The sequence below is a fragment of the Piliocolobus tephrosceles genome, chromosome 19, assembly GCF_002776525.5.
Source record: "Piliocolobus tephrosceles isolate RC106 chromosome 19, ASM277652v3, whole genome shotgun sequence".
NCBI classification, from domain to species: Eukaryota; Metazoa; Chordata; class Mammalia; order Primates; family Cercopithecidae; genus Piliocolobus; species Piliocolobus tephrosceles.
In genome coordinates this window covers 53,226,966-53,252,164 of record NC_045452.1, presented here as the reverse complement: position 1 = coordinate 53,252,164, position 25,199 = coordinate 53,226,966, and the positions used below count along the sequence as shown (strand labels likewise).

Genomic DNA, 25,199 nt, shown 5'->3' with positions numbered 1-25,199 from the left:
TTTTCATTCAGGAGTCCTGGGACTGGCTCAGGAATTTGTAATTTCAATAAACACCCTGGGTAAATTCATTCTGAGGCAGAGAACTCAAAAATACTGCTCTTGGAGTGTCAGTGTACAGAATGGAACTGCAAGAGTCCAAAACACAGTACAACACAGAGTGGCAACGTGCTGAAGAACAAGTCTGTGTATATGAGCTAACAGGAACATCCTCTTTTTCTTCCCTAAAGACCAGGCCCCCAGTCAACACCAGCTCTACGGCCAGCCGGCTCACCTAAGCAGCGGTAGGGAATCACAAAGTGGGGATGGGTCTTGCACTGCTTGCGGCCCCGCTTGCACCAGTTCTGGATGGTCACTGGTTGGTTGGCTTCTACCACATTGGTGATCTGCAGTTCAGGGTAGACCTGGGAGAGCACACAAAAAGAATCAATTGTTATTTGATGCAGGGGCTGGCATGTACAAGCATCTAATGAGCCTCCACTGTAAGATACAGGTGGAGTGTCCCTTATCCAAAATCCTTAGGACGAGAAGTGCTTTCAAGGTCTCTGACTTTTTCTGATTTTGGAACATTTGCATTATATACTTACTGGTTGAGCATCTCAAATCTGAAAAGTCCAAAATCCAAAATACTCCAATGAGCATTTCCTTTAAGCATCACGTTGGCACTCAGAAAGTTTTGGATTTTTGAGCATTTCAGACTCTGGATTTTTAAATTCGGGATACTCAACTTGTACTGCTATTCCCTAACAGTCAAGCCTGCTCTACTTCTGACCAAGCTAAAAAAAAATCCAGTAGAAAGAAAAGGTTGCAGATAACAAATATCTAGCCATTCCATTCAAAATGTTTATCAATGCAACTTTTAATTTATTGCATTCATTTAGACTGAAAATATTTTCCCAGGGGAGCTCAAATAGAAACAAGAGGGGGAAAGGAGGATTCTTACAAGCATGGGGTGACTTTCGGTGTGAAATAAATTGGTGTGGGATAATAGTCTGTAATGTTCTAAATAAATGTTACAGTAGATATGGCTGGGGATATTATGTTTACTTAAATTCAACCTCCCCCTAGATCTCACTAATCAGACAAACATTTTACAGGATATGACACATAGAAAGCTTTCTATATAAAAATCCTGCTCTTATTCCAAGTAACTTACATGAAAATAATTTATCAAAAATTTATCAAGGATGTCATTTAGATAAAAAAACTCATGAATTCTCTTTGCTCCTATAACTAACTACAGTGCCTTGCTTTGATTACTGTTGTGAATAAATCATGGTGTTTACTGAGCACTTAGAATGAAATGTGAAACTTGATCAATTAAATCACATTTGTGAAATATCAAACCACTTCTATTTATTAATGAGATTTGAAAGACAAACATAAACACAAACATCTAGTTTTACAATGTGCATTCCCTTACATAAATCTTGCATTTCACCAGGGTGGCTGTTTTGCCAGATAAATAACAATGAATACAGAGATCTGATGGTATAAGCAAGGGAATGATTAGAATGCTGGGCCATGCAATCTGAAGTGGCAAAAGTGAGAATACGGGGGGAATTAGACACAGGTAAAATGTGGTAGGATCAATGGAGACAGTTCACTGATCACACTCCAGGGGCTAAAGAATGTGTGGCGTACATGACTGGAGAAAGTAAGGTGGTAATAAGTAGGACTTGCAGAGTCAGATAATTGAAATTAAAATTTTGGAGGAATTGCAGTTATTGGTCATTGCAAGGAGTATAATATGACCATTGTAAGCAACAGGTGATGGAGAATGATGAAAACAAGGTCACTGGAGGGATGAGAATCATGAACTGACAAACTGGAATATTGGGAGGATCACTGAGATCAGTATTAAGATCACTTAAGAATCAGCAAATGAGCTTTTCAGTCGGGCGCTGAGTGGTTTTTCGGATCATGTCTGGTGGCTCCGCGGATTATAACAGAGAACATGGCGGCCCAGAGGGAATGGACCCCGATGGTGTCATCGAGAACAACTGGAATGAGATTGTTGATAACTTTGATGATATGAATTTAAAGGAGTCTCTTCTTCGTGGCATCTATGCTTACGGTTTTGAGAAGCCTTCCGCTATTCAGCAAAGAGCTATTATTCCCTGTATTAAAGATCCAAAAGGTAATTCTGGCACTTGGAGACTATATGGGAGCAACTTGTCATGCCTGCATTGGTGGAACAAATGTTCGAAATGAAATGCAAAAACTGCAGGCCGAAGCACCACATATTGTTGTTGGTACACCTGGGAGAGTTTTTGATATGTTAAACAGAAGATATCTTTCTCCAAAATGGATCAAAATGTTTGTTTTGGATGAAGCAGATGAAATGTTGAGCCGTGGGTTTAAGGATCAAATCTATGAGATTTTCCAAAAACTAAACACAAGTATTCAGGTTGTGTTGCTTTCTGCCACAATGCCAACTGATGTGTTGGAAGTGACCAAAAAATTCATGAGAGATCCAATTCGAATTCTGCTGAAAAAGGAAGAATTGACCCTTGAAGGAATCAAACAGTTTTATATTAATGTTGAGAGAGAGGAATGGAAGTTGGATACACTTTGTGACTTGTACGAGACACTGACCATTACGCAAGCTGTTATTTTTCTCAATACAAGGCGCAAGGTGGACAAGTTGACTGAGAAAATGCATGCCAGAGACTTCACAGTTTCTGCTCTGCATGGTGACATGGACCAGAAGGAGAGAGATGTTATCATGAGGGAATTCCGGTCAGGGTCAAGTCGTGTTCTGATCACTACTGACTTGTTGGCTCGCGGGATTGATGTGCAACAAGTGTCTTTGGTTATAAATTATGATCTACCTACCAATCGTGAAAACTATATTCACAGAATTGGCAGAGGGGGTCGATTTGGGAGGAAAGGTGTGGCTATAAACTTTGTTACTGAAGAAGACAAGAGGATTCTTCGTGACACTGAGACTTTCTACAATACTACAGTGGAGGAGATGCCCATGAATGTGGCTGACCTTATTTAATTCCTGGGATGAGAGTTTTGGATGCAGTGCTCGCTGTTGCTGAATAGACGATCACAACGTGCATTGTGCTTCTTTCTTTGGGAATATTTGAATCTTGTCTCAATGCTCATAACGGATCAGAAATACAGATTTTGATAGCAAAGTGACATTAGTCGTGAGCTCTTGTGAGGAAGGTCATTGGCTTTATCCTCTTTAGAGTTAGACTGTTGGGGTGGGTATAAAAGATGGGGTCTGTAAAATCTTTCTTTCTTAGAAATGTATTTCCTAGTTCTGTAGAAATGGTTGTATTAGATGTTCTCTATCATTTAATAATATACTTGTGGACTAAAAGATATAAGTGCTGTATAAAATCAGCCAATTATGTTGAACTAGCATATCTGCCTTTATTGTGTTTGTCATTAGCCTGAGTAGAAAGGCCTTTAAAATTTTTTTAGAAAGCATTTGAATGCATTTTGTTTGGTATTGTATTTATTCAATAAAGTATTTAATTAGTGCTAAGTGTGAACTGGACCCTGTTGCTAAGCCGCAGCAAGAAATCATCCTAGGTAGGGTTTAATCCCCAGTAAAATTGCCATATTGCACATGTCTTAATGAAGTTTGAATGTTAAATAAATTGTATATTCACTTAAAAAAAAAAAAAAAGAATCAGCAAATGAGTGGCTTCACTGGATGACGGCAAGGAAGGAGCTAAAATCTTCAAAATCTGAGTGGTGAACGTCGATGAGGTAGAAAGAGGTCTGGAGATGACCAACAGGTGGAGGAGCAAAACAATCTAGTCTGAAAGCATGTACTTCACAGCTGAGGTGGGGGAGGCTTTTAGGGAAGAGAAAAGAAGAGTGGTTTGAAAACAAAAATGAAGAGGAAAAGAGGACATTCCCACCTGTAGGGGCAATGCTGTGAGGATTTTGAGAAAAGAACTTTGACCCGAGAAGGCTACAGGAGAAGTAGTGCGTGCCTTCCTTGGAGGGAGAACGAGGTCTCTGAGCAAGATAATGTCCACAGAGAGTTAGACAATACACGGAATTTTGCTTATGATTGTCCATGACATTCAGAGGGCTCGGCGTGACTCAATCTTTGTTTAAAAAGTTGATATTTTGTTCATCATAGTTTTTTTGCAGTAATTTTGATTTTTAAAAATATCACATTAAAAATTCTTAATCTCAATTCCTGAGTGCCTTGTTTACCTTACCTTAGTCCCAGACCCCAAAAAAATCAATACAAAAATAAGGCACTGTGAATGGATAAATAATACGACGGGGTACACACCTAGACAATGGAATGTTATTCAGCACTGAAAGGAAATGGCCTATGAACCCATGAAAAGACACGGAGGAACTTCACTAACATTGTTAAGTGAAAGAAGCCCATCTGAAAAGGCTCCATACTATATGACATTCTTCCCACTCTATGACATTCTGGAAAAGGCAAAACTCCGGAGACTAAAAAAGATCAGTGGTTGCCTGGGGTTTGGGCAGCTGGGGGCAGGGGGAGGATGAACAGATAGAGCACAGAGGATTTTTAGGGCAGTGAAACTACTCTGTATGATACCACAATGATGGATATATATCATTATGCATCTGTCCCAACCCAAAAACTGTATACCACCAAGACTGAACCCTCAGGGAAACTATGGCCTCTGGGTGCTAATGATGTATCAATGTTGGTTCATCGATTGTAACAAATGTACCACTCTGTGGGGAATGTTGATAATAGGAGAGGCTAAGCATGTGTGGAGGTAGCAAGGATATGGGAAGCCTTTGTACCTTCTTCTCAATTTTTCTGTGAACCTAAAACTGCTCTTAAAAAACCCATCTATTTTAAAAACAAAATTTAAAAATAAGGTATCAATCAGTGTAGCAGGGGACAAATTCAGGGGTAGAGGTATATGCTATGAGAACACATAAAAAAATCTCTAAATCAGAATCCAGGGGTGGGTGTTGAGAGAGTTATTCTTGAAACCACTGCTTCAGTAGCCTAGCTCCAGAGGGATCCAGCTACGACGACTTCTCTTTATTTTACTTTGTTAAGTATCTTAATATCTCAATGCAGGCACTTTAGATCACAGAAAATGCTCAACTGAAAAACGCCACTAAAAATTTAATATTTCCATGGCTTTTTTTCTATATAATGAAAGGTGAAGTGGCTTTTTGTACAGGAATATAATTCTCCCATCATCTTTACTTGTTTATTAGATCACATAGCTGCAGCACTCATGAGTCATAAACTCTATGACACTTGAGAGTCCACCCTGAGGGACACGACTTTATGTGCAGTAAAGTGTGAGTTACTGCAGTTTTCTAAAGGGGTTCTAGCTGCCACTTCACTGAAACACAACCCTGCTGAGAATTTCCTCAGGAGTCGCTGGTTTTCTATAAACCCAGTAGCAGGCATATTCATTCACATCATGGTTCCCTCTATACAGTCTAAAACCAACAAATTGTTTGTAGGGTACAAATTGATGACCAGGAGAAAAGAATCTGTTTCTCATGTTGGTTGCATACCATCTTCAGGTTCCTGTGGTAATGGCTGGTGCAACAGGGCAGTAACTGATTAGGTTGACTATTTCCAAGCAGGTAGAATTGCAAATTGACAAATTAAAACCCACGAAGATGGGGCTTTTCCCTAAAGAGTAGTTCTAGAACTTTATACAGTGATGAGCCAAACACAGAATTTCCTTCCAGTTCCTGCCATGAAATCTAGGACATGCGTGTTATTTTCTGCACTTCAGCTTCTCTCTCTGTAACACCGACAATGACAACTGTTAATATGCAAATGAATGTGGAAATTATAAAATTTGAACCAGGCCGGGCACAGTGGTGTGCGCACCTGTAATCCCAGCACTCTGGGAGGCTGAGGCGGGCAGATCATGAGGTCAAGAGATAAAGACCATCCCGGCCAATATGGTGAAATCCTGTCTCTACTAAAAACACAAAAATTAGCTGGGTGTGGTGGCGCACGCCTGTTAATTGCCAGCTAGTCGGGAGGCTGAGGCAGGAGAATTTCTTGAACCCAGGAGGTGGATGCTGCAGTGAGCTGAGATCACACCACTGCACTCCAGCCTGGTGACAGAGCGAGACTCAGTCTCAGGAAAAAAAAAAAAAAAAACCACATAAAGCCCATGCACAGTTTTCCTACTGTACTAACTATTAAAATGGAAGCAGTAAGCCAGGCACAGTGGCTCACGCCTGTAATCCCAGCACTTTGGGAGGCCGAGGTGGGCGGATCACAAGCTCAGGAGATTTTTAATATTTTCTTTGCGGCATCTCGAATCTTACATAGGAAATAAAGATAGAAGTTCCTTAAGCTGTTTAATTTGCATGTGTTTTTCAAAACATACATGTATTGCTAATATGACAAGCAGTGCAAACAATTTGCTAATACAGCACACGTTAGCAAATCGTAACTCTCATACTCCCCTTCTTTTCTAAAATGTTTCTTATGTGAAACCCAATTCCGACTATTTTCTTGATTTTCCTTTTTAAAAAAGGACTCGAGATACTTATACCTAAAGCAGAAGCAAACCCAGGCCTCTGTCAGCTAGTAGAAAAATAAGCTGTCCTCAATTCCTACAAATTGTCCTAAATTATAGCCACACAGAACATTTGCTGTACAAATACATACACTGTGTTCCAAACACACTCTTACCTAAGATCCCTTAGACTACACTTCAAATGCCTAAGCCCATTAGGGTCCCCCCACATGGACAAACCTCCTCTGCTCAGGGTGAAATAATGCTAACCCCTTTTAGGGAATGTTTTCTGGTATTTATCAGTGTACCTCACATCACTATTAAGTACGTATCTGTACTGCCCGCCTGGTGAAAAGCTTTCCTCAAGGGCAGGAAACATAACGTGGCATGCTATAGCCTCCCCGTGGAGCTCCACATCCATCATCATTGGCTTTCAGACTATCAGGAGGCTGCTGACCCCCAACTCCTTTTATGTGGTGCTCCCACCCTCAGCTGTCTGAAGGAGGACTCATTAGTGACTGTATTTCAGCTCTGCAGCGCCATCCCTATACCTCGTTACAGCCCAAGAAAACCAAACTGTACATAGCAGTCTCTCCCTCAAGGGCTTTCATGAACACACAAAGGCTGCCGCTAGATAAGGAAGAAATTTGACTGGAGGTGAGCATAAGTCTGAGCCACAGATGGCATGTTAACACCCATGGGTGCATGGTGGCTTGCGCCTATAGTCCTAGCTACTCGGGAGGCTGAGGTGGGAGGATAGCTTGAGCGAGGAAGTCGAGGCTGCAGTGAACCGTGGTCACATCACTGCACTCCAGTCTGGGCAACAGAGTGAGACCCTGACTCAAAAAAAAAAAAAAAAAACTTAACAAAAAAACAAAGAAAACCCCCCAAAAAACCATGGGTGGACTCAAACTAGGCATCTGGAAGAAGCAGTTAGTCCAGGAAAGGAAAACAGGGAAATACCCAGAGAGACAAGGGAAGATGAGAAACTGACAAGACTGGATCTAGCAGAGACAGGATCTGACAGGGCCTGCCTGTGCCCTCTAACTCTTGTGAGTCTTGGGATATGCATTTGGATTCTAGGAGATGCCTTGTCCCCTTCAATAAGCCCTATTTCCAAACATAAGCTACTTTAGTAGTTTTATGCTCCTTCCAATTGAACAAAAGCCAAGAAAAAGCCCTGACTTGCACGCTGGTTCACTAATTCCCACCACGTGATCCCCTCAATCTCTGTGTGCAGAGCATTCTATCTTACTGCTGCATCCTCCACTTTCCTTGATCACTTTATCTGATCCCTGACCACTTTCTACCTTCTATTCTGCTGATGGGCTGTCTGTCCTATTAGAATATACAATCCTTGAAGGCAGGGACGATATGATTCATCTGGTGTTCCCTCAACAGTGGCCAACCCTTGGATAGCAGAGTAAGTGACTGAAAAGCACGTAATTAATATTTCTGGTTAAGGTCAGAATCCATTCAATCAGGGACTTTCAGTACATATTAAGTTCCCTTTGGGTATTATAAACCTATCTCTTAAATAAGATATTCTAAATAGTTGTTGGATTATGGGCTTTTGAGGAAAATAAGTATCTCAATGCCTTTCAATATTGTTCTTCCAAGTAGATATGACAGCTTATACAAATCATAGCATCTGCTATAAGCAGCAGTAGATTACTGTAAATAAGCACTCAGCTGAGGAAGACATTTAGGAAGAGTGACAAGTTAAGCTCTCACTTGGGCTAATGGGGCCCATTCAGTTAGTACAGGAATCTGAAAAGCAGCCTACCTACCTGGTCATACAGTTATGTTTTATCATTGAAAGTAAATATATCAGTACATAATAATTTTAAGAGTGCATAAGAAATTCCAAAGACTAACAACCAGGAAAGAGGGAGAACAGAGACAATCTTAGATCCATATTAAAAGTTTATCATTGGTAGCCTAAGTAGTTTTGTCTACTGAAGAAATAGCTTAAAACCTGGTCACCATCAGAATGTGTTGTTCCACATTTAAAAAATCTGAAGTCTCTCTTCTCACTCTCTCTCCAAGTTGGAAATGTATTGATCTCAGACAAGATGACATTTAAGTTGCTAAATACGTAAAGCAAGAAAAGACACTGATGATATTTAAGAAAGCCAAGAAGATAAATATATATATTAAAAAAAACTTCGTAAAGCCGTACGTTGTCAGAGTCCTACAGAAACTCTGTGTCTATTCCCAATATTAAGGGCAAATGGAGAACCTAAAAGTCCCTTTTGTAAACAGGCCACCTAAGACAGGTGATTAATGCTGAAAGTCTGAATTACGATCAAAGGTATTTCAAAAACACAAAATCAAATGTGGCTAACAAAAGACTGAAAATAAAGTTAATGAACAGAGTAAATAGAATTGGAAATTGCTACTAATTCTGAAAACAGTTTGTCCACGTTTTTATTTAGTTATTCAATTATTAAATTCACCTTTGACCAAATTCTCAAAGATATTTCTTTTTGAAAACACTAAAAATTATGTGGTACTAATAAGATGTTTTAAATATATTAGCAAAACATCAATTAGTAACATGTGATGCTTTAGCACATCTTAATTTACAGACTTTACAGGTCACTAGAAGAGATAAGCAACAAACCCGCATGTGTTTTGCCAGGATTGCTGGAGAACCTGAACACTTAAGATAAAAACCTTGCATTCCAGACTGACTCAGGAACAAGAGTGACTAAATTTGATCATTACTGCAATTGACTGACAGGTGGATGGGAGGGTTCATTTTACTATTCTTTCTACTTGTACATATGCTTGCAATTTTGCATTTAAAGCACTGAAAATTTAAATAAATAAATTTAGTCCAGAGGAAACAGCCAGTTTTCTAAATTTATAACTGCATGTGTAAAAGGAAAAAAAAAAAAAAAAAACCCAAGATCCAAATTGTGTCTGCATGACTGCAGCTAGCATATATGAATATATACATGAAACAGAGAATCAAATGCTCTATAGAAAAATGTTTCAGAGATAGCCTATCTTGTATATTTCCATCTTCTCAAAGCTTTTCCATACCAGTCCCTTTTTCAAAGAACATATCCAAGAAGAAAGTAAGAAAAATGTCATAACTGAGGGTTTCCTAAGTGGCAGACATCATTGCAAATGTTTTATGTGTAGCACATCATAATCCTGAGTTAGTAATTGCTCCATTTTATGTAAGATGAAACTAGAACAACTAAAACAGACGCCATTTCTAAGCATTCAAAGAGTATATTGATTATAAATTTTAAATTACTCGGACTTAGGCATATAAACCAAGACAAAGCAAGTCCTAGATAATATACACTTCTGTTTCTGGATTTCAATGACATTCTTTAAATTTTCCTGGAATACAAAGAAATATCACATCTTAAACTGTTCTCAACAAAAATTATTTTATGAATGAGGAATACTGAAAACAGAATCTCTAATTTAATTGAGAAAGAGAATTGGAAAATGAAAACGTTCTCTGCTTGCAACTTAACGAGGCGCTGAGAGACAGCGTGCAGCTGATGAAACGCTACTGCAATAACGGGAGGTATCAGCGTGCTATGTTTCCAAATGATGGCCTTATGTAAAAGCAAAGGCGGTAAAATGCTGCAGGGCGTTAGCCTATTTCCCAATAATTTGGCCAAACTCTGCTTCTGACATTCTAAATAAATATACTGCTATATCCACACTTTCATACTCAGAGTTGGAAAATACTGTCAAAGAACCTTGTTTGATAGATAAGCTATCCTAATTTCAAAGTGTTGAATGAAAAACAGACTGGGGTGGGGGAGAAGAGATGGGAGAGAAATCAAAATAAATAGGACAGGACACAAATGTAAAAACATGAGCAGATGTCTACACATAGCCTAGATTCTCCTATTCTCTCTCTTTCAACATAGAGCTAATTTTCTTATTTTAAAATATCCAAACTGGCTTCAACTTTTTTAGCCCTAGAAGAAATCCTATGGTCAGTAAAGCAATCCTTACATTTATACAGACCAGAATTGCATAAAATAAATCCACACTCACGTATAAACAGCCTGATTCCTCTATTCAAAAACTGTCTCATTTGATATGAATTTGAGATCTTTCAAATTCCAAAACCACAATGTATACGTGCCTATGATTTGTCAATTTTCAGCCTACAAGGGTGAAGGGTGCCCATAGCAAAGTAATAACGGTCAAGAACGTACCAGGCCTTCTACCATAGGATAATGTATACAGTATACCTTCCAACTTGGTAAGATTAAACAGACCACCTGTGTTGTTTGCTTTTTATCTAATTTTAATTTCATACAACTGTAGAATGGAAAAAGAAAGGCTGAGAAACAATTCTTGTCTGGGAATCCCATGTTCAGTTATGTATTTTAGAGGACAAAGTTGGGCAAAGGAAATGGTTTTGCTCAACTCATTTAACAGGTAGTTTTCGCTCTGTGCAGGCACCGCTGTGCTTGTTTGCTGATCCTGTTAATCTACAGGCAAAAGTTCATTTAAAGCCAGAAGGTTAAAGAGGCAGAGAACAGATAATGTTAAATGGTGGAAAAGAAAACAGGAAAAAGAGAATATACCCATAAACCAATAAAAGAGATGAAAAACAAAGCCATGTTCACCTAACTGTCCCAGTTGGAAATCTCTGCCTGCCTTTGGGGCTTAACCTGTTCAAAGTTACCTCCAGAGACCTGCTCCACAGTATAAGTTACCAGAAACATCAACACTTTCAGGAAGCCCCTAGCCCCTAGCTCCAAGAAGTGCTCTGCATGTTATTAATAGGAATACAGAGGCTGGAAGAGCCGTTTTAACTTCTCTCTCTTTTCTTTTCTTTTTTTTTTTTTTTTGAGATGGAGTCTCACTCTGTCTCCAGGCTGGAGGGCAGTGGCGTGATCTTGGCCCACTGCAACCTTGGCCTCCAAGTTGAAGCATTTCTCCTGCCTCAGCCTCCCGAGTACCTGGGACTACAGGCGTGCACCACCATGCCCAGCTAATTTTTGTATTTTTAGTAGAGACAGGGTTTCACCATGTTGGCCAGGATGGTCTCGATCTCTTGATCCGCCTGACTCATCCTTCCAAAGTGCTAGGATTACAGGTGTGAGCCACTGCACCCGGCCCAAGTTCTCTCTTTGAAAGAGGAAGAATAGTATGGGGACTCATCCAATTTCTTGCTTAACTGACAATAGTAACTTTTACAACACTTGCCTGTGTGTTTCTATCTTAAAGTGAGGATATGGTTTAAGACTGAGGACACAGTCTGAAAACTGAACAGGCAGCCTTCCTGGACAGCTCGGGTGACAAAGAGCAGTGATGCCCTTCATATAGCACCTCTGGGTATCATGAATGAGGGGACGGACACAACGCTTTTCACACTATTATTCTGTAATTTGAATTCCTTCTCTCCCCAATCTAACCTACTCTTGGAAACTAGCTAATTTTTCTAAAAGTGTCTTGACCAGAAAGCATTCATGCTAAAAATCTGCCAATGCTTCCACTTATCTCCAGAATAAGACCCTCTAATTTGTAACCTCATTCTCCCTTCGCAATTTTCTAAATTGTCTTCACAATTTAATTGTATTAATAGATTTATAAGGTCCTTATGGGCCAAGAATGGTATCCTGCCACTCAACAACACCTGACACAAAAACCTAACCGTGCCCAATAAATATAGACTAAATTTGCCTGTATTAAAGTTGAGAAGAAGTAGATTCTTGGGATGTAGAATCGAAGTATACTTCCGTTATTCTTCTCGAATCCCAAAGCCTTTGGTTTAAATAAAACTATGTTTTTTTAAAAACTTCATTTCATCCCAAGGAAACAGGACAATAAAATCTAACAATTCTAATTTTTAGCTCCTGGTTTTAGAATATGTTTCAAGGGGGATATTATTTTTGTTTTGTTCTATTTATATTTATAAATTTCTCAGGCCAAAATTTTGGTACTATAAGAGTTTATTAAAGCAAGTGGCCACTTTATGCTGTTAAATGATGAATAACTGCCAGGCACAGTGGTTTGCACCTGTAATCCAGCACTTTGGGAGGCCAAGGCAGGTGGATCTCTTGAGGTCAGGAGTTCGAGACCAGCGTGGCCAACATAGTGAAACTCCATCTCTAGTAAAAATACAAAAATTAGCTGAGAATGGTGGTGGGTGCCTGTAATCTCAGCTACTTGGGAGGCTGAGGCACGAGAATCGCTTGAGCCCAGGAGACAAAGATTGCAGTGAGCCAAGATTGGGCCACTGCACTCCAGCCTGGTTGATGGAGTGGGTCTCTGTCTCAAAAAAAAAAAAGATAAATAATTGATGTAGTCATATTTGAGTTGTTTCCATAATGCTACAAGAGACACTTTTTGCTTCTAGTATAGAACAGAGGAAAAGCACTGTTTTCTATCAAAGAATGCCAAAAGAAATTAACGTGACACTCTGCTGCGGTCATCTATGATTCACACAAACTACCCTAAACACTAAATAAAAAGAACAATATAAGGATCTTGCATGCTTAATTGCTTAATGTGTTCGGAAGCATACTTTGTAATATTACAACCAAATATTTTAAGTCATACTATGGATTTACGACTTTACTATTGAGTTATCATGGCCTTTGCATTTGAAGTGGATAAAAATAAACTGAAGGCAAATCTGGACTATGGGCCAACATTCTGCTAACTCTTGCCTAAACATGTCTTTAGAATTCCGGCGACAGAAGGCTGGGTGCAGTGGCTCATGCCTGTAATCCCAGCACTTTGGGAGGCCGAGGCAGGTAAATCACTAGAGTTCAAGACCAGCGTAGCCAACATGGTGAAACCCCATCTCTACCAAAATACAAAAATTAGCCACATGTGGTGGCGTGCACCTGTAATCCCAGTTACTCAGGAGGCTGAGGCATGAGAATCACTTGAACCCAGGAGGCAGAGGTTGCAGTGGGCTGAGATCATGCCACTGCACTCCAGCCTGGGCAACGAAGCGAGATCCTGTCAAAAAAAAAAAAAAGAAAAAGAAAAAAAAAAGAATTCTATCAATGGAAAGAAATGGTCTCTGCAAAAGGAAAGTACAGCCTCCATTTTATGGGAGGCTCTCTCAGCATAAGCTGGATAGAGAACTCCCACCCATACCGCTCTAATTTCTGTGCCAGAAACCGATCATCCACAAGCATTTACCTAATGATGATTAGTGTGCTCTAGGTCAGAGCTAAGTGTTGGAAAAAATCCATTGTAAGGCATGAGCCCTAGAAATGTTAATTCTCATAACACTTTGGGTCTGTAGGGCTTTTGCCTACAGAAGCCACAGTACGTCTCAGTCTTAGCTCAAAATGCTGCCTTACTGTGAATGGCTTAAAACAACAAAAATGTCTTTTGTCACAGCCCTGGAAGCTGGAAGTCCAAAACCAAGGTGCCAGCATGACCAAGTTCTGGTGAGGCCGCTCTTCCTTGCTTGCAGATAGCCACCTCCTCGCCGTGTCCTCGTGTGACTTCTTCTTTGTTTGAGCAGGGAGAAAAAGGCAAGCTCTTTGGTATCTTTTCTTATAAGGGCAATAGTTCCATCACCAGGGCACATACGACCTCATCTAACAATTATCACCTTCAAAAAGGTTATCATCTCCAAATACCATCATGCCTGGGGTTAGGGTTTCAATACCCAAATTTTGGGGGAACACAAACATTCATCCCATAACATACTTGAAAAAAAAAGAGGGGAAAAAATCTCAAATGGTGCTAACACAAAATATTTTTTAAAAGCATTGAAAGGCAGGTATTTGAATGATGACTAGGCAGAAGCAAAACTATTATGATTGGGAAAGAGGAAAGAATACACTTGCACAAAGAATTTGGAAGACTTGGGATTAAACAAAGACTCAGTTTAAACCATAAGATCCAAGTTATCTTCTCAATCAAACTTTACAAGGTTTTATAACCAAGAGCAAAGATAAAAGACTGTGTTTTTACTTTTTCTCTTGAATCTTGCTCTTGAACAAAAACTGGATCAAATAAATCAAGGGCAAAAAAACCCACTATGAATAACAACAAAACCACCCAGTAACACAAAATACAAATTCAGAGAAGCATGAGATTATGAAAGGAGCAGAGTAGATAATTCACAGTCAAAGAATGTATTTCTCATCATGTTAAGCTAAGCACCAACATGTATAATGCAAAACAATCCTTTGGAAAAACTAATTAAACAAGTGAGTTAAACTGGTGAGCAGAAAGTCAAAATGACGTGACAATGATGAGTTCTACTGGTTTTGTTCTATCCTAGGACCAGACTGCTAACAGCCACCTTAGACTTAGCCAGCTAGCTATCTCTAAAATATTTTGGTCACGAGAGACACAAAGTGAGAATACAAAGTAAAAAATTCATCCACCACTACTGGGAGAAAAAAAATCGTTAAATGAGTAGCTCTGTCAATGGAACTAATGGTTTCCACGCAGTTTTTTCAAAAAAAAAGGAAGAATTTGCCCAGTGACAGATACCAGAATACCGTGAATTTTCATGGTGCTGAATCAAACACCTGTCAATCAGGAATTCTATACCTAATGAAGCAATTTTCAATAATAAAACATTGCTCAACAACAAGAATGATTAAGATGAAAGTCATCCAACAAAAGGGCATCAAAATATTAATAAAAGACAGGGTTTGAGATGATCTGATGAAAAGACTAGCTGTAAACAATTAGTCCAGTTACAGACAGACCCTATGAATGAGAATGATGGCAACAGAGGAGACGGTAAGATTATAACTTCGAAAATATAAAAATAATACAACTTATAAAACCCATGAGAAAGAAACATGGTAACATTGTGAGAGTATTCTTTTCCTTGCCTTTCCTAGCAATTAATCCATCAATACTGTTTAAAAAATAAAAACATGAAGTTAAAAAAAGAAAGGCAAAATGAACACTCTCCAACACACACACGAAAATCCAAGCCTACAAATGAGAACTATTCATTATTTCTAATTATAAAAGAAAAACACCAGAATAGCTACAATGTGGAAAGTGGCAGGAAGATCGTGAAATATCTATAAAGAATGTTCTAGAGAATTCAAGATGCACAATTTGATAGAAAATGTCAACACTGTCTAAAACTTGAGTGAACTTCTCTCCCTGACGCCTGCTCAATACTCCCCAAAAAGCCACTTAAAATCCTAATACATGATGCACTCTCTCACCTCGCCCTGTCCAGCCTACAAGCCTTTTCTAATCCATATGCACTGTGTTGCAGCACTGGGGTCATTCTTCTATTTTGCCCATGCCATTCTTCATCACTCTTCTGGTAACAGCTCCTCTCCCCACATCACATGGCCACAACCACAAGGCCAACATGGGCCAGTCCTGATACTGAGTCCCTGCAGATATGGTGGTGGCTCCAAGGGCGGGTGCGTAACTCAAAGCAGTGCCAACCAGAAGCGCTCCCTGATAATGCCCATGGGCAGAACAAAGCTGGGATGCCAAACTGGGACTAACACTACCAGAGGTAGTGGCTACCAACGTCCCTGGTCTCCTGGAGGACGCCCATCTTAGCAGAAGAAAAGGAGCAAACGCACAGCAGGAAGGTAAGCAGAAACAAAAGAGACCCTAATGGGGAAGTACTGACTCTCGGTTCTAGCACCTGCGGATCTCATTTCTGTGTGCATTTTTAAGAAATTGTGTAAGCATCCCATGCACTACGATCCTTCCCATCAATGGGAGAAAATAGTCTCCATATATAAAATACAAATTGTTTAGGGGGATTTTATCACCTGGCAAAAGAAACTACCTATTTAACCCACCCTTACTATCTCCCCAGTCTTTCTCAGAAAAGGAGAAGTTCCCTCCCCTTTCCACGACCCAGCCAATCACATATCCACTGGATCTCCTTTCTCCCTAGTTCTTACAGAACTGAGTACTACGGTTATAGCTTACTGTGACCTTGTACTCCTGGGCCCAAGTGATCCTCTCACTCAAAGCGCTGGGACTACAGGTTTGAGCCACAGAGCTCAGCCAGAACCTAGTTCTTAGAGATACCTGCGGCTAGTGCTTAGGATGGATATCAGTCCTTCCCACAGTTTAGTTTAAGCTTCCTTCGGCCCAAATTCCTTCCATTTAAAAAGCAAAATCACAAAGTCTTTCCTTTTATCTTGAATGACCTCAAGCTTTTTGCCTCTAGGTCTTTCCTCCAGGAGTCCACAGCTGACTTCACCACTGACTCACGTTGTTTTTCCTGCAAGGGACTGTAATTTAACTTCTCCCCATGCTATTCCACAGGGTCAACAATGACCTTTTATTTGCCAGATCCTAACAATGTTTTGTCACACACACACACAAATGCCCAAAAACAAGATATGAGCAAAAGAGATTCCTGGGTGTCCTAGCAGTGAAATGCAGGTGTTGTCTTTCAGACCCTGAGGGTGGTGGGAAAAGGACTATCTGATTCTACAGCATGCTCCTCTGGTTGACTTACTACTAAAGAAGCTATTTTACGACTTACACCCTTAAAACTCTTACACCCTTATTACTTACATCCTTACAAGCTATTTTGTACCCTTACAGCTTTGTAAAGATGCATACTGCAGACCCTCATAGCAATGCAAGTGTTCCTGTACCATGCAAATAATTTGACGATATTCCAGATAATTCCAGATGATTCCTGTTCATAGCCATGCACATCAAGTATGCTGGGGAAGGAATTTGAAATCTCTCCAAGTCAAAATGAACCAGTTTTCACATCTTACAGTTCATCTCATTAATGAATTGAATAAAATATTTGACATGTGTTCAGTCTACATGACAGACATGATTTTACCTTGTCAAAAACTACACTTCAACTGCTTTCTGTTTGCATCATGCTTGCATTCTTACCTTTCCCCTCATTTAGAAATGTATATAGCTTGACTTCCAGCATGTTACACCTCCTACTTCCTACCCTATCTCTCTGGTCGCTGCTCATCTCCGTCATGGGGAATCTTTGTTTGCCTTCAATGTTGCAATTCCCCAAGGTGCTTTCCTTGGGTTCTTGTCCACAAGTGTCACTGAGTGGGTAAAATGAGTGCAAGTCTACGCCAGGTGCAGTGGCTCACGCCTGTAATCCCAGTACTCTGGGAGGCCGAGGAGGATGGATCATAAGGTCAGGAGTTCAAGACTAGCCTGGCCAACATCATGGCAAAACCCTGCCTCTACTAAAAATAAAAAAAATCCCGGGCATGGTGGCAGGTGTCTATAATCTCAGCTGCTTGGGAGGCTGAGGCAGGAGAATCGTTTGAACCCAGGAGGCGGAGGTTGCAGTGAACTGAGATTGTGCCACTGCACTCCAGCCTGGGCAACAAGAGCAAGACTCCATCTCAAAAATAAAATAAAATAAAATAAAAAATAAATAAAGTCTAGTGACTTCCTGTTGCTACAAAATAAAGCCCAAATCCATTAAAATGGCTCACAAAATATGATGTTTTGGACCTTTCTTACTTACGGCGCCTAATGTTGAAGAATCTGGCTGGTGTATAACATCCGACAAGACTTCCGTGGGTGGGTGGTAGGCAGAGGATAGATAATACCAGAATTGCAAGAGGAAGGCGACAGCGAAGGGCTAATTCTCTCCATTCACGGTGGCCACCCAACAATCTGGTAAACTCCAGAACTGGGAAGAACCACTCTGTGCTTAACCCTTTGATACAGTTTGGCTCTGTGTCCCTACCCAAATCTCAAGTTGAATTGTAATTCCCAGTGTTGGAGGTGGGGTCTGGTGGGAAGGGACTGGATCATGCGGGTGGATTTAATGGTTAAGCACCATCCCTCAAGTGCTGTCCCGTGACAGTGTTCTCATGAGATCTGGGTGTTTGAGAGTGTGTAGCACCTCTCCCTTCACACTCTTTCTCTTTCTTGCTCCAGCCATGTGAACATGTGTCTGCCTCCCCTTCACCGCCTGCCGTGATTGTAAGTCTCCTGAGGCCTCCCCAGCCATGCTTCCCATACAGCCTTCAGAACCGTGAACCAATTAAACCTCTTTTATTTATAAATTACCCAGTCTCAGGTAGTTTATTACAGCAATGTGAGAACAGACTATTACACCCTGGGACAAACAACAGGCTGAGACAGAAAGTAAAGCTATCCAGCCATTAGTAGGATCACTAAGTGAAATGGGAAAAGTGGGGTGTTCCTGGGGTCAAGAAGAGTAATTTTTGTATGGCCACCATACACATGTGAAAACATCTGGTTATTCATACGTGAAACTAAGGGAGGAAAAACTTACATGCAAACTATGACACATGTATCAAAATAGTCGATTCACCAGAAAAGGACAATCTGGTCAATGTCATAAACTAAATTTTAATTCTAGCCTTTAAAAAAAGTTTATTTAGCCGGGCGCGGTGGCTCATGCCTGTAATCCCAGCACTTTGGGAGGCCGAGACAGGTGGATCACGAGGTCAGGAGATTGAGACCATCCTGACTAACACGGTGAAACCCTGTCTCTACTAAAAATACAAAAATTAGCCGGGCGCAGTGGCGGGTGCCTGTAGTGCCAGCTACACGGGAGGCTGAGGCAGGAGAATGGCGTGAACCTGGGAGGCGGAGCTTGCAGTGAGTGGAGATCGCGCCACCGCACTCCAGCCTGGGCAACAGAGCGAGACTCCGTCTCAAAAAAAAAAAAAAAAAAGTTTATTTAACACTCAGAATATATAATCTGTATGCATATATCCAAAAAAATAAAATGGTATCAAAAACATGTAAGTATGCACAGAGTTCCGATTTATAACATTTATAACTTATCTACATAATTGTACTACAAGAACTCTTCAGCAGAATGTGAATATTATTTCTAAAATTGATACTTTATAAAAGTCATACCCAGGCAAAAGTTGATTTATTATCAATCCATGCTTAGTAAATCAGCACACAGAATGTTCTTGTAAAAGTAAATATCATGGGCCATATGCGGTAGTTCATGCCTGTAATCCCAGCACTTTGGGAGGCCGAGGTGGGTGGATCACAATGTCAGTAGTTCGAGACCAGCCTGGCCAATACGGTGAAACCCTGTCTCTACTAAAAATACAAAAAAATTTAGCTGGGCATGGTGGCTGGTGCCTACAGTCCCAGCTACTTAGGAGGCTGAGGCAGGAGAATCACTTATACCCGGGAGATGGAGGGTGCAGTGAGCTGAGATTGCACCACTGCACTCCAGCCTGGGCGACAGAGCAAGACGTCATCTCAAAAAAAAAACAAAACATATAATGAACTTAAGCATTAGTGATTTCCACTATCCATCATTTCACATCATGGTTCATACTCCTTTCAAGATAAAAATTACTTAATATGTAATATATTGTGAAAATGCAGATGATTTTTGCTTCTCAAAACACCTATTAGTAATTAGAGATTGTCCTTTCTTAAACAGACTGCTATCAAAACAAATTAAACCTTTTAATAATAATAATTTTAGTATTTATAATTTAAAATAAAAGGATCTCAATAGAATAGTAATATTAATTAAACAACAAACATTCATTATCCAAGTAAGCTAAAGAAAAATTTCTAGTACAAAAAGGATTACAACAAAATAAAATTTTGCCAGGCTATCTGCTGTTTATAATGAGTGTCAAGAATTTTGCTTTGCCAACAAGCACAAGAGTAATTACTTCCAATGTTCTTAAGATGCAGACACATGTCCTAGAAGAGATAACTATCTAAGAAGTGTGAGATAAAATGCCTGGAACTCCAGCTATTTTAAATTGAATAAGAAAGGAGCGGGCGGGGGGCGGTGGCTCAAGCCTGTAATCTCAGCACTTTGGGAGGCCGAGACGGGTGGATCACGAGGTCAGGAGATCGGAAACCATCCTGGCTAACACGGTGAAACCCCATCTCTACTAAAAAAATACAAAAAAAACTAGCCGGGCGAGGTGGCGGGCGCCTATAGTCCCAGTTACTCGGGAGGCTGAGGCAGGAGAACGGCATAAACCCGGGAGGCGGGGCTTGCAGTGAGCTGAGATCCGGCCACTGCACTCCAGCCTGGGCGACAGAGCCAGACTCCATCTCAAAAAAAAAAAATTAAAAAAATCAGTCAGGCCTGGTGGCATGTGCCTATAGTCCAGCTACTCAGAGGCTGAGATGGGAGGACTGCTTGAGCCCAGGAGGTCAAGCAAGGCTGCAGTGAGCCATAATCATGCCACTGCACTCCAACCCGGGCGACAGAGTGAGGAAAAAAAAAAAGTGCTGAGACATCTTAAACTTTACTGCTTAGTGATGGTCATAATATGACATCATAATTTTAAAAACATTTATATGTATATCATAAGGTAATGCAAATAAATATATGAATGGTATGGCGAATCATTAGGAACCAAGATTTTTACTGTAGGTTTAAAATACTGATGCAAAACATATGAAGTTAAATTTTCTGAAAACAAGTGCATGTGATCCAACGTGAACTGCTAGCCACCACAGGACTTACTTCTTGGCAATACTGCAGGATGCCTTCCTTGGTATCAATGCAGGTTTTGGTCCCTGATGGATCTGAATCCCACTTCCCATTCTGGACATTCATGTGCATGTTCAGTCTGCCACAGAACATGGCGATCTGGGGTTCAGCCAGCAGGCCAGCATTGCCATCAGTGGGTACCTGAAAGAAGCAGCTTCAGTTAGTTATAGAATCCATACCTCCAAGGCAGAAGCTGGGGGGAAGAACAGGGATCAAAAAGAACTCATTCTTGTTTATTCTTAATTAGGAATCAGTCCGGTCTTCAACACTCCTTTAGATTAAGTGTTATGTATGCTACAGACATTTCTAGCCGCCTATAAGATAGTGCTTTCTTTTACACTGAAACAGAGAAGGAAATTACCAATACCGAAAGGAATTTATTCATGAAAAATCTAAACATTTTCCCATATGAGATTTTTTGGTACCTGCTGAAAGGTTCTGACAACCAAATAACATGTTTTTCTATAATAAATATAATCACTGTGGAGGCTACCGCATTCTCATAATAAACTCCACTGACTCACACAGAGCACAATGCCTGCCAGGCCCTGCCTGATGACCAAGCCTGAAAGTAATATTGTGTGCCACCTCTCAGCACTGAGAGCAAGCATGGCATTGGTAGTTAACAAGTGACTGCATTATGATTTTGAACAGAAAAATTCACTGTCGAAATCACCATCCACAAAAATAACTGAGTACGTTGGCGATCCCACCTGATTTTCCCCAGAATATTCTCTGGTTATCACTCTCTCAGCTCTTAAAAAGTCTGTTAAGGGTGCTGGTGTCTCCACTCCCAACCATCTGCAAAGGAGCCAACATTTTCTCATTCAGAGCTCTGCATAGTGCCTGCTGGGTAGTAAGCAGTCCTATTACCATTGCAGGCAACAGACCACTTCACAAACTTCATGAAAAAGGGTGCCTTCTGCATTTTCAAACCCTTCTGTGTACAGGCATTACCTTTACAAAACTATTTTTAAAAGAAAAAATGGAAGTCCTGAAATATCTGTATTATGTCACTTAACAGGTTCTGGTATCTCAAAAAGAAAAAAAAAATTCAGCAAGAAATGAAAAATGTATTCACAGGAGTAAAGGTGTTACTTAAACCAATTAGAAGGCATATTAATCATGATAGGCCCTTCTTTGTTAAATGGGGAAATATGAGACATCCATGCCAAGAAGAACTAACTTCCAGCAGAAGCCATTCGTTCACACACTCAAGAACTGGGTGATTCCACGATAACTTGTATCATTCCTAAAAACGGTCCACAGGAGGAAAAACACCAACTAAAATTGCACTGAGAAATTTTTGGTTAAAGACGTGAAATAGTTTCCAAACATTTCTTCCCACATAAATGTAAAATAGGATACATCTGGCCATTTTAGTCATTTATACACATATTTCATCAAAACCTAACAGAGGACTTAAGTCCTCACAACAAAGAAACAAAACAGGTCTTAGACTGAACCAAGTCATGAGTGCAAAAGCTGCTGGCAAAATCTCTAGAACCATGTTTTCAAGTAACTTTTCCAATATTTAACGAAATTCTGCCTTGACATTGCCAGATGGTTAAGTAAAAGCAGCTGATGCCAAAATATCCAGATCAATTGCAGAAATAGCTAGGACCCCTCAACTCCTCCATCTGAGCCCCTTGCCACTTCCTGTGACTTCCACAAAACTGAGGGTCTCATTCCCTGACAGATGCAGAGCAGCAAGCTAAGTAGAAAGCTCTATAAATTTAAATTTCCCACAGCTTTCCTGAGGGATTAAGAGGAAATTCATTGTCTTGATCTTAGAAATCAAAATGCAAATGTTGCCAATCTTACTGAAATAAGTAGTACAGATAATAACACTGCAAACACGTTAAAGAAAGTCAAATAATAATCAGGTACCTGTGGATAAGGCCCTATATTAGATGCCATGGAGGGCCCTGACCTTAAGGAACGTACAATCCACTAATGGAATCGCCATTGTTCCTCCAGTACTTTATTCTGTTCACCTTCCGAATTCATTCCTGTCCCGAAGATTTCCAGTTTTTGCAGCACGTTGGTAACTGTACAGAGACATTAATGAGCCTTTACCATAGCTGGTAAATATGCTGTTGAATCAATCTCCTCCTCTCTGCCTCAAACTCTCTCTGTACTTTTGTTTATCCACAATCTGTTCATTACAATGTCTAAGGAAAGCGTTCTACCTTCTTGTCAATACAAATGCCCTTGATTCCATTTCCTTCCCACAAGGAGCATTTAATTGACAATTTATCTCCCCAGGGTAGCCAAGCTCCAAGAAGGCCCCCAGTAGTCCCGGTCTCCTGCTATTCATGGACCTTGGGCAATCCCACAATGTATCAGGGTCTGTCTGTGCAACAAATGGAGTATGGCAGAAATGATGATGGTGTAACTTCCGAACATGTACATATTAGACTTAAAGATGCTGCAACTGTTAAAAACAAACCCTTTGCTACCAGAAAGGTCATGAAGGGCATGATGATGTGTAACATCCAAAACAAGGTCATGAAAGGCATCACAATTCGTCACTGCTCTCTGGGATCACTCACTGTGAGGGAGGTCAGCTGCCATGTCCTGAGACATCTGGTGCTAAAACCAGGAAAGTTTTTGGCAAAATACAACGTGTCACCCTACCTGACAAACCAAGTAAATGCTTCTTCATTTTTGTTTTCCTCTTTTGATTTAACTTCCTTTGATTTCTTCTATTCTTCATTTTGTCATCCTCCCTGCTTCTTCACTTTACAGATATTTTAATGTCATCTGTTGGCATATGTGTGTATGCTATCAAAAAGTGGTAATTTTTTAAACATTTTTTTCAAATAAATTGATTATGACCCTATAATTGTCTCACGTTCTCATCGCTTTTTAATGCCATCTGTTGGCATATGTGTGTATGCTGACTACCAAAGAGTGGTAATTTTTAAAACTTTTTTTCAAATAACTTGATTATTTGTCTCATGTTGTCTTCATTTAATATTTAATAATGAGAGTTTAGACTAGAAAATACATGCTTCAGTTCCTTTCAGGTTTTCCACCAAATGAGATTTAATATTAACTTTAAAAATAAATGTTTGGAGAATCGTGATGATTAACATGCTCTATTTTCTTCAAGTGGAGATCATTTAATAATTTAAACTGCGAATCCTCAATAATTAGGGTAAGCTGCTGAATTAGAAATTGTAAAATTGGTTGTACGTATAGCTCTTTTTACATTTGACATTACAAGAGCCCTTCACAAATAAGTATCAACTCACAAAAGCCATGTTTCTCAAGCACAATTTTTTCCCAAACCATCACCAGGTGTGTATATGGAAATCAGAGCAATTAGTTTGGAGATACAAATTGAACCAGACGCCTTCCTGTTCTTACTGAAGCCCATCTGCAAACAATTCCATGCTTTCACTACATATTCCTGTCCCCCTTCATTAAAACAAGACAAACAACCCACACGTCGGCACTTGCATCAAATAACCCATTTATGAAACAAATGGTTGCTAAGCGCAGCCACTCCCTGGCATTCAGCCAGAAGGAAATATGGCCACATTAAACCATTGCCATCCAAGGGTTAGCTACCTTTTCCTGAATGAAGCCTCAAAGAAATGACTTAATAAATCATACACAGGGTCCTATTCAGAATCTGTTGATAAGGACACTCTTAAAATTGAAATCTTTGAGTAAGATATTTGCTGCCAGTAAAAAAGCACTGTCTTACAAAGTCATCCTAAAGATAATTATTCCTAATGTTTTTAAACATCTTTCTTTTCTAAAAGAAAAGAAATATAAATACCTTACTAGATGGGAACTATAACCACTTAACTACTACCTTTTAGTTCTATTTATGTCTTAACACTATTCTAAGGTGAGTTAAGGTTACTTTGCAAAAATCTAAGACAACATCTAAAAGATGAGAATTGTGATATAACTGGCCATTGGTGGTCTATGCATTTCTCATTCGTGGTCTATGCATTTCTAAGACTGAATATGAAGGTAATTCTTGTAAACCGAATGACTTTCCACTGACATCATAAAACTGGAGATGCTTTCCCATGGGAAAACAGTGTTCCTGACAATGAACAAAATAACCAGCTAAAAACAATGAAGCATTGACAAATTGCCTCAAAAGCAAGAGGGTGTTTACCGAGTGCTCTGAACTACAGAGACATACATATCAAACTTAAAAATGCTGCAACTCTTACAAACAGAAAAAAATACTTTTGTTACCGGAAAAAAAATATTTTTGAGCCACAATACAAAGAATACTGAAGTGAAATGGACTTTCCGAA

General features: G+C 39.9%; 1 protein-coding gene and 1 pseudogene across 7 annotated transcripts in view; one reads left to right on the top strand and one right to left on the bottom strand.

Moving 5' to 3' along the window:
• APP (amyloid beta precursor protein) overlaps positions 1 to 25,199 on the bottom strand; it is a 291,865-nt gene that overhangs the window by 209,939 nt on the left and 56,727 nt on the right. For all 6 annotated transcript variants that reach the window (XM_023190001.1, XM_023190010.1, XM_023190020.1 and 3 more), the window contains exons 2-3: positions 20,884 to 21,051; positions 272 to 401 (exon numbers count right to left, since the gene is read on the bottom strand). In XM_023190001.1, the coding sequence (XP_023045769.1) occupies positions 272 to 401; positions 20,884 to 21,051 (298 nt within the window). The remainder of the gene's footprint in view (positions 1 to 271; positions 402 to 20,883; positions 21,052 to 25,199) is intronic.
• On the top strand, positions 1,892 to 3,631 carry LOC111524746 (annotated as a pseudogene). The gene has a single exon (XR_002725862.1). The product of XR_002725862.1 is annotated as a eukaryotic initiation factor 4A-II pseudogene (transcript).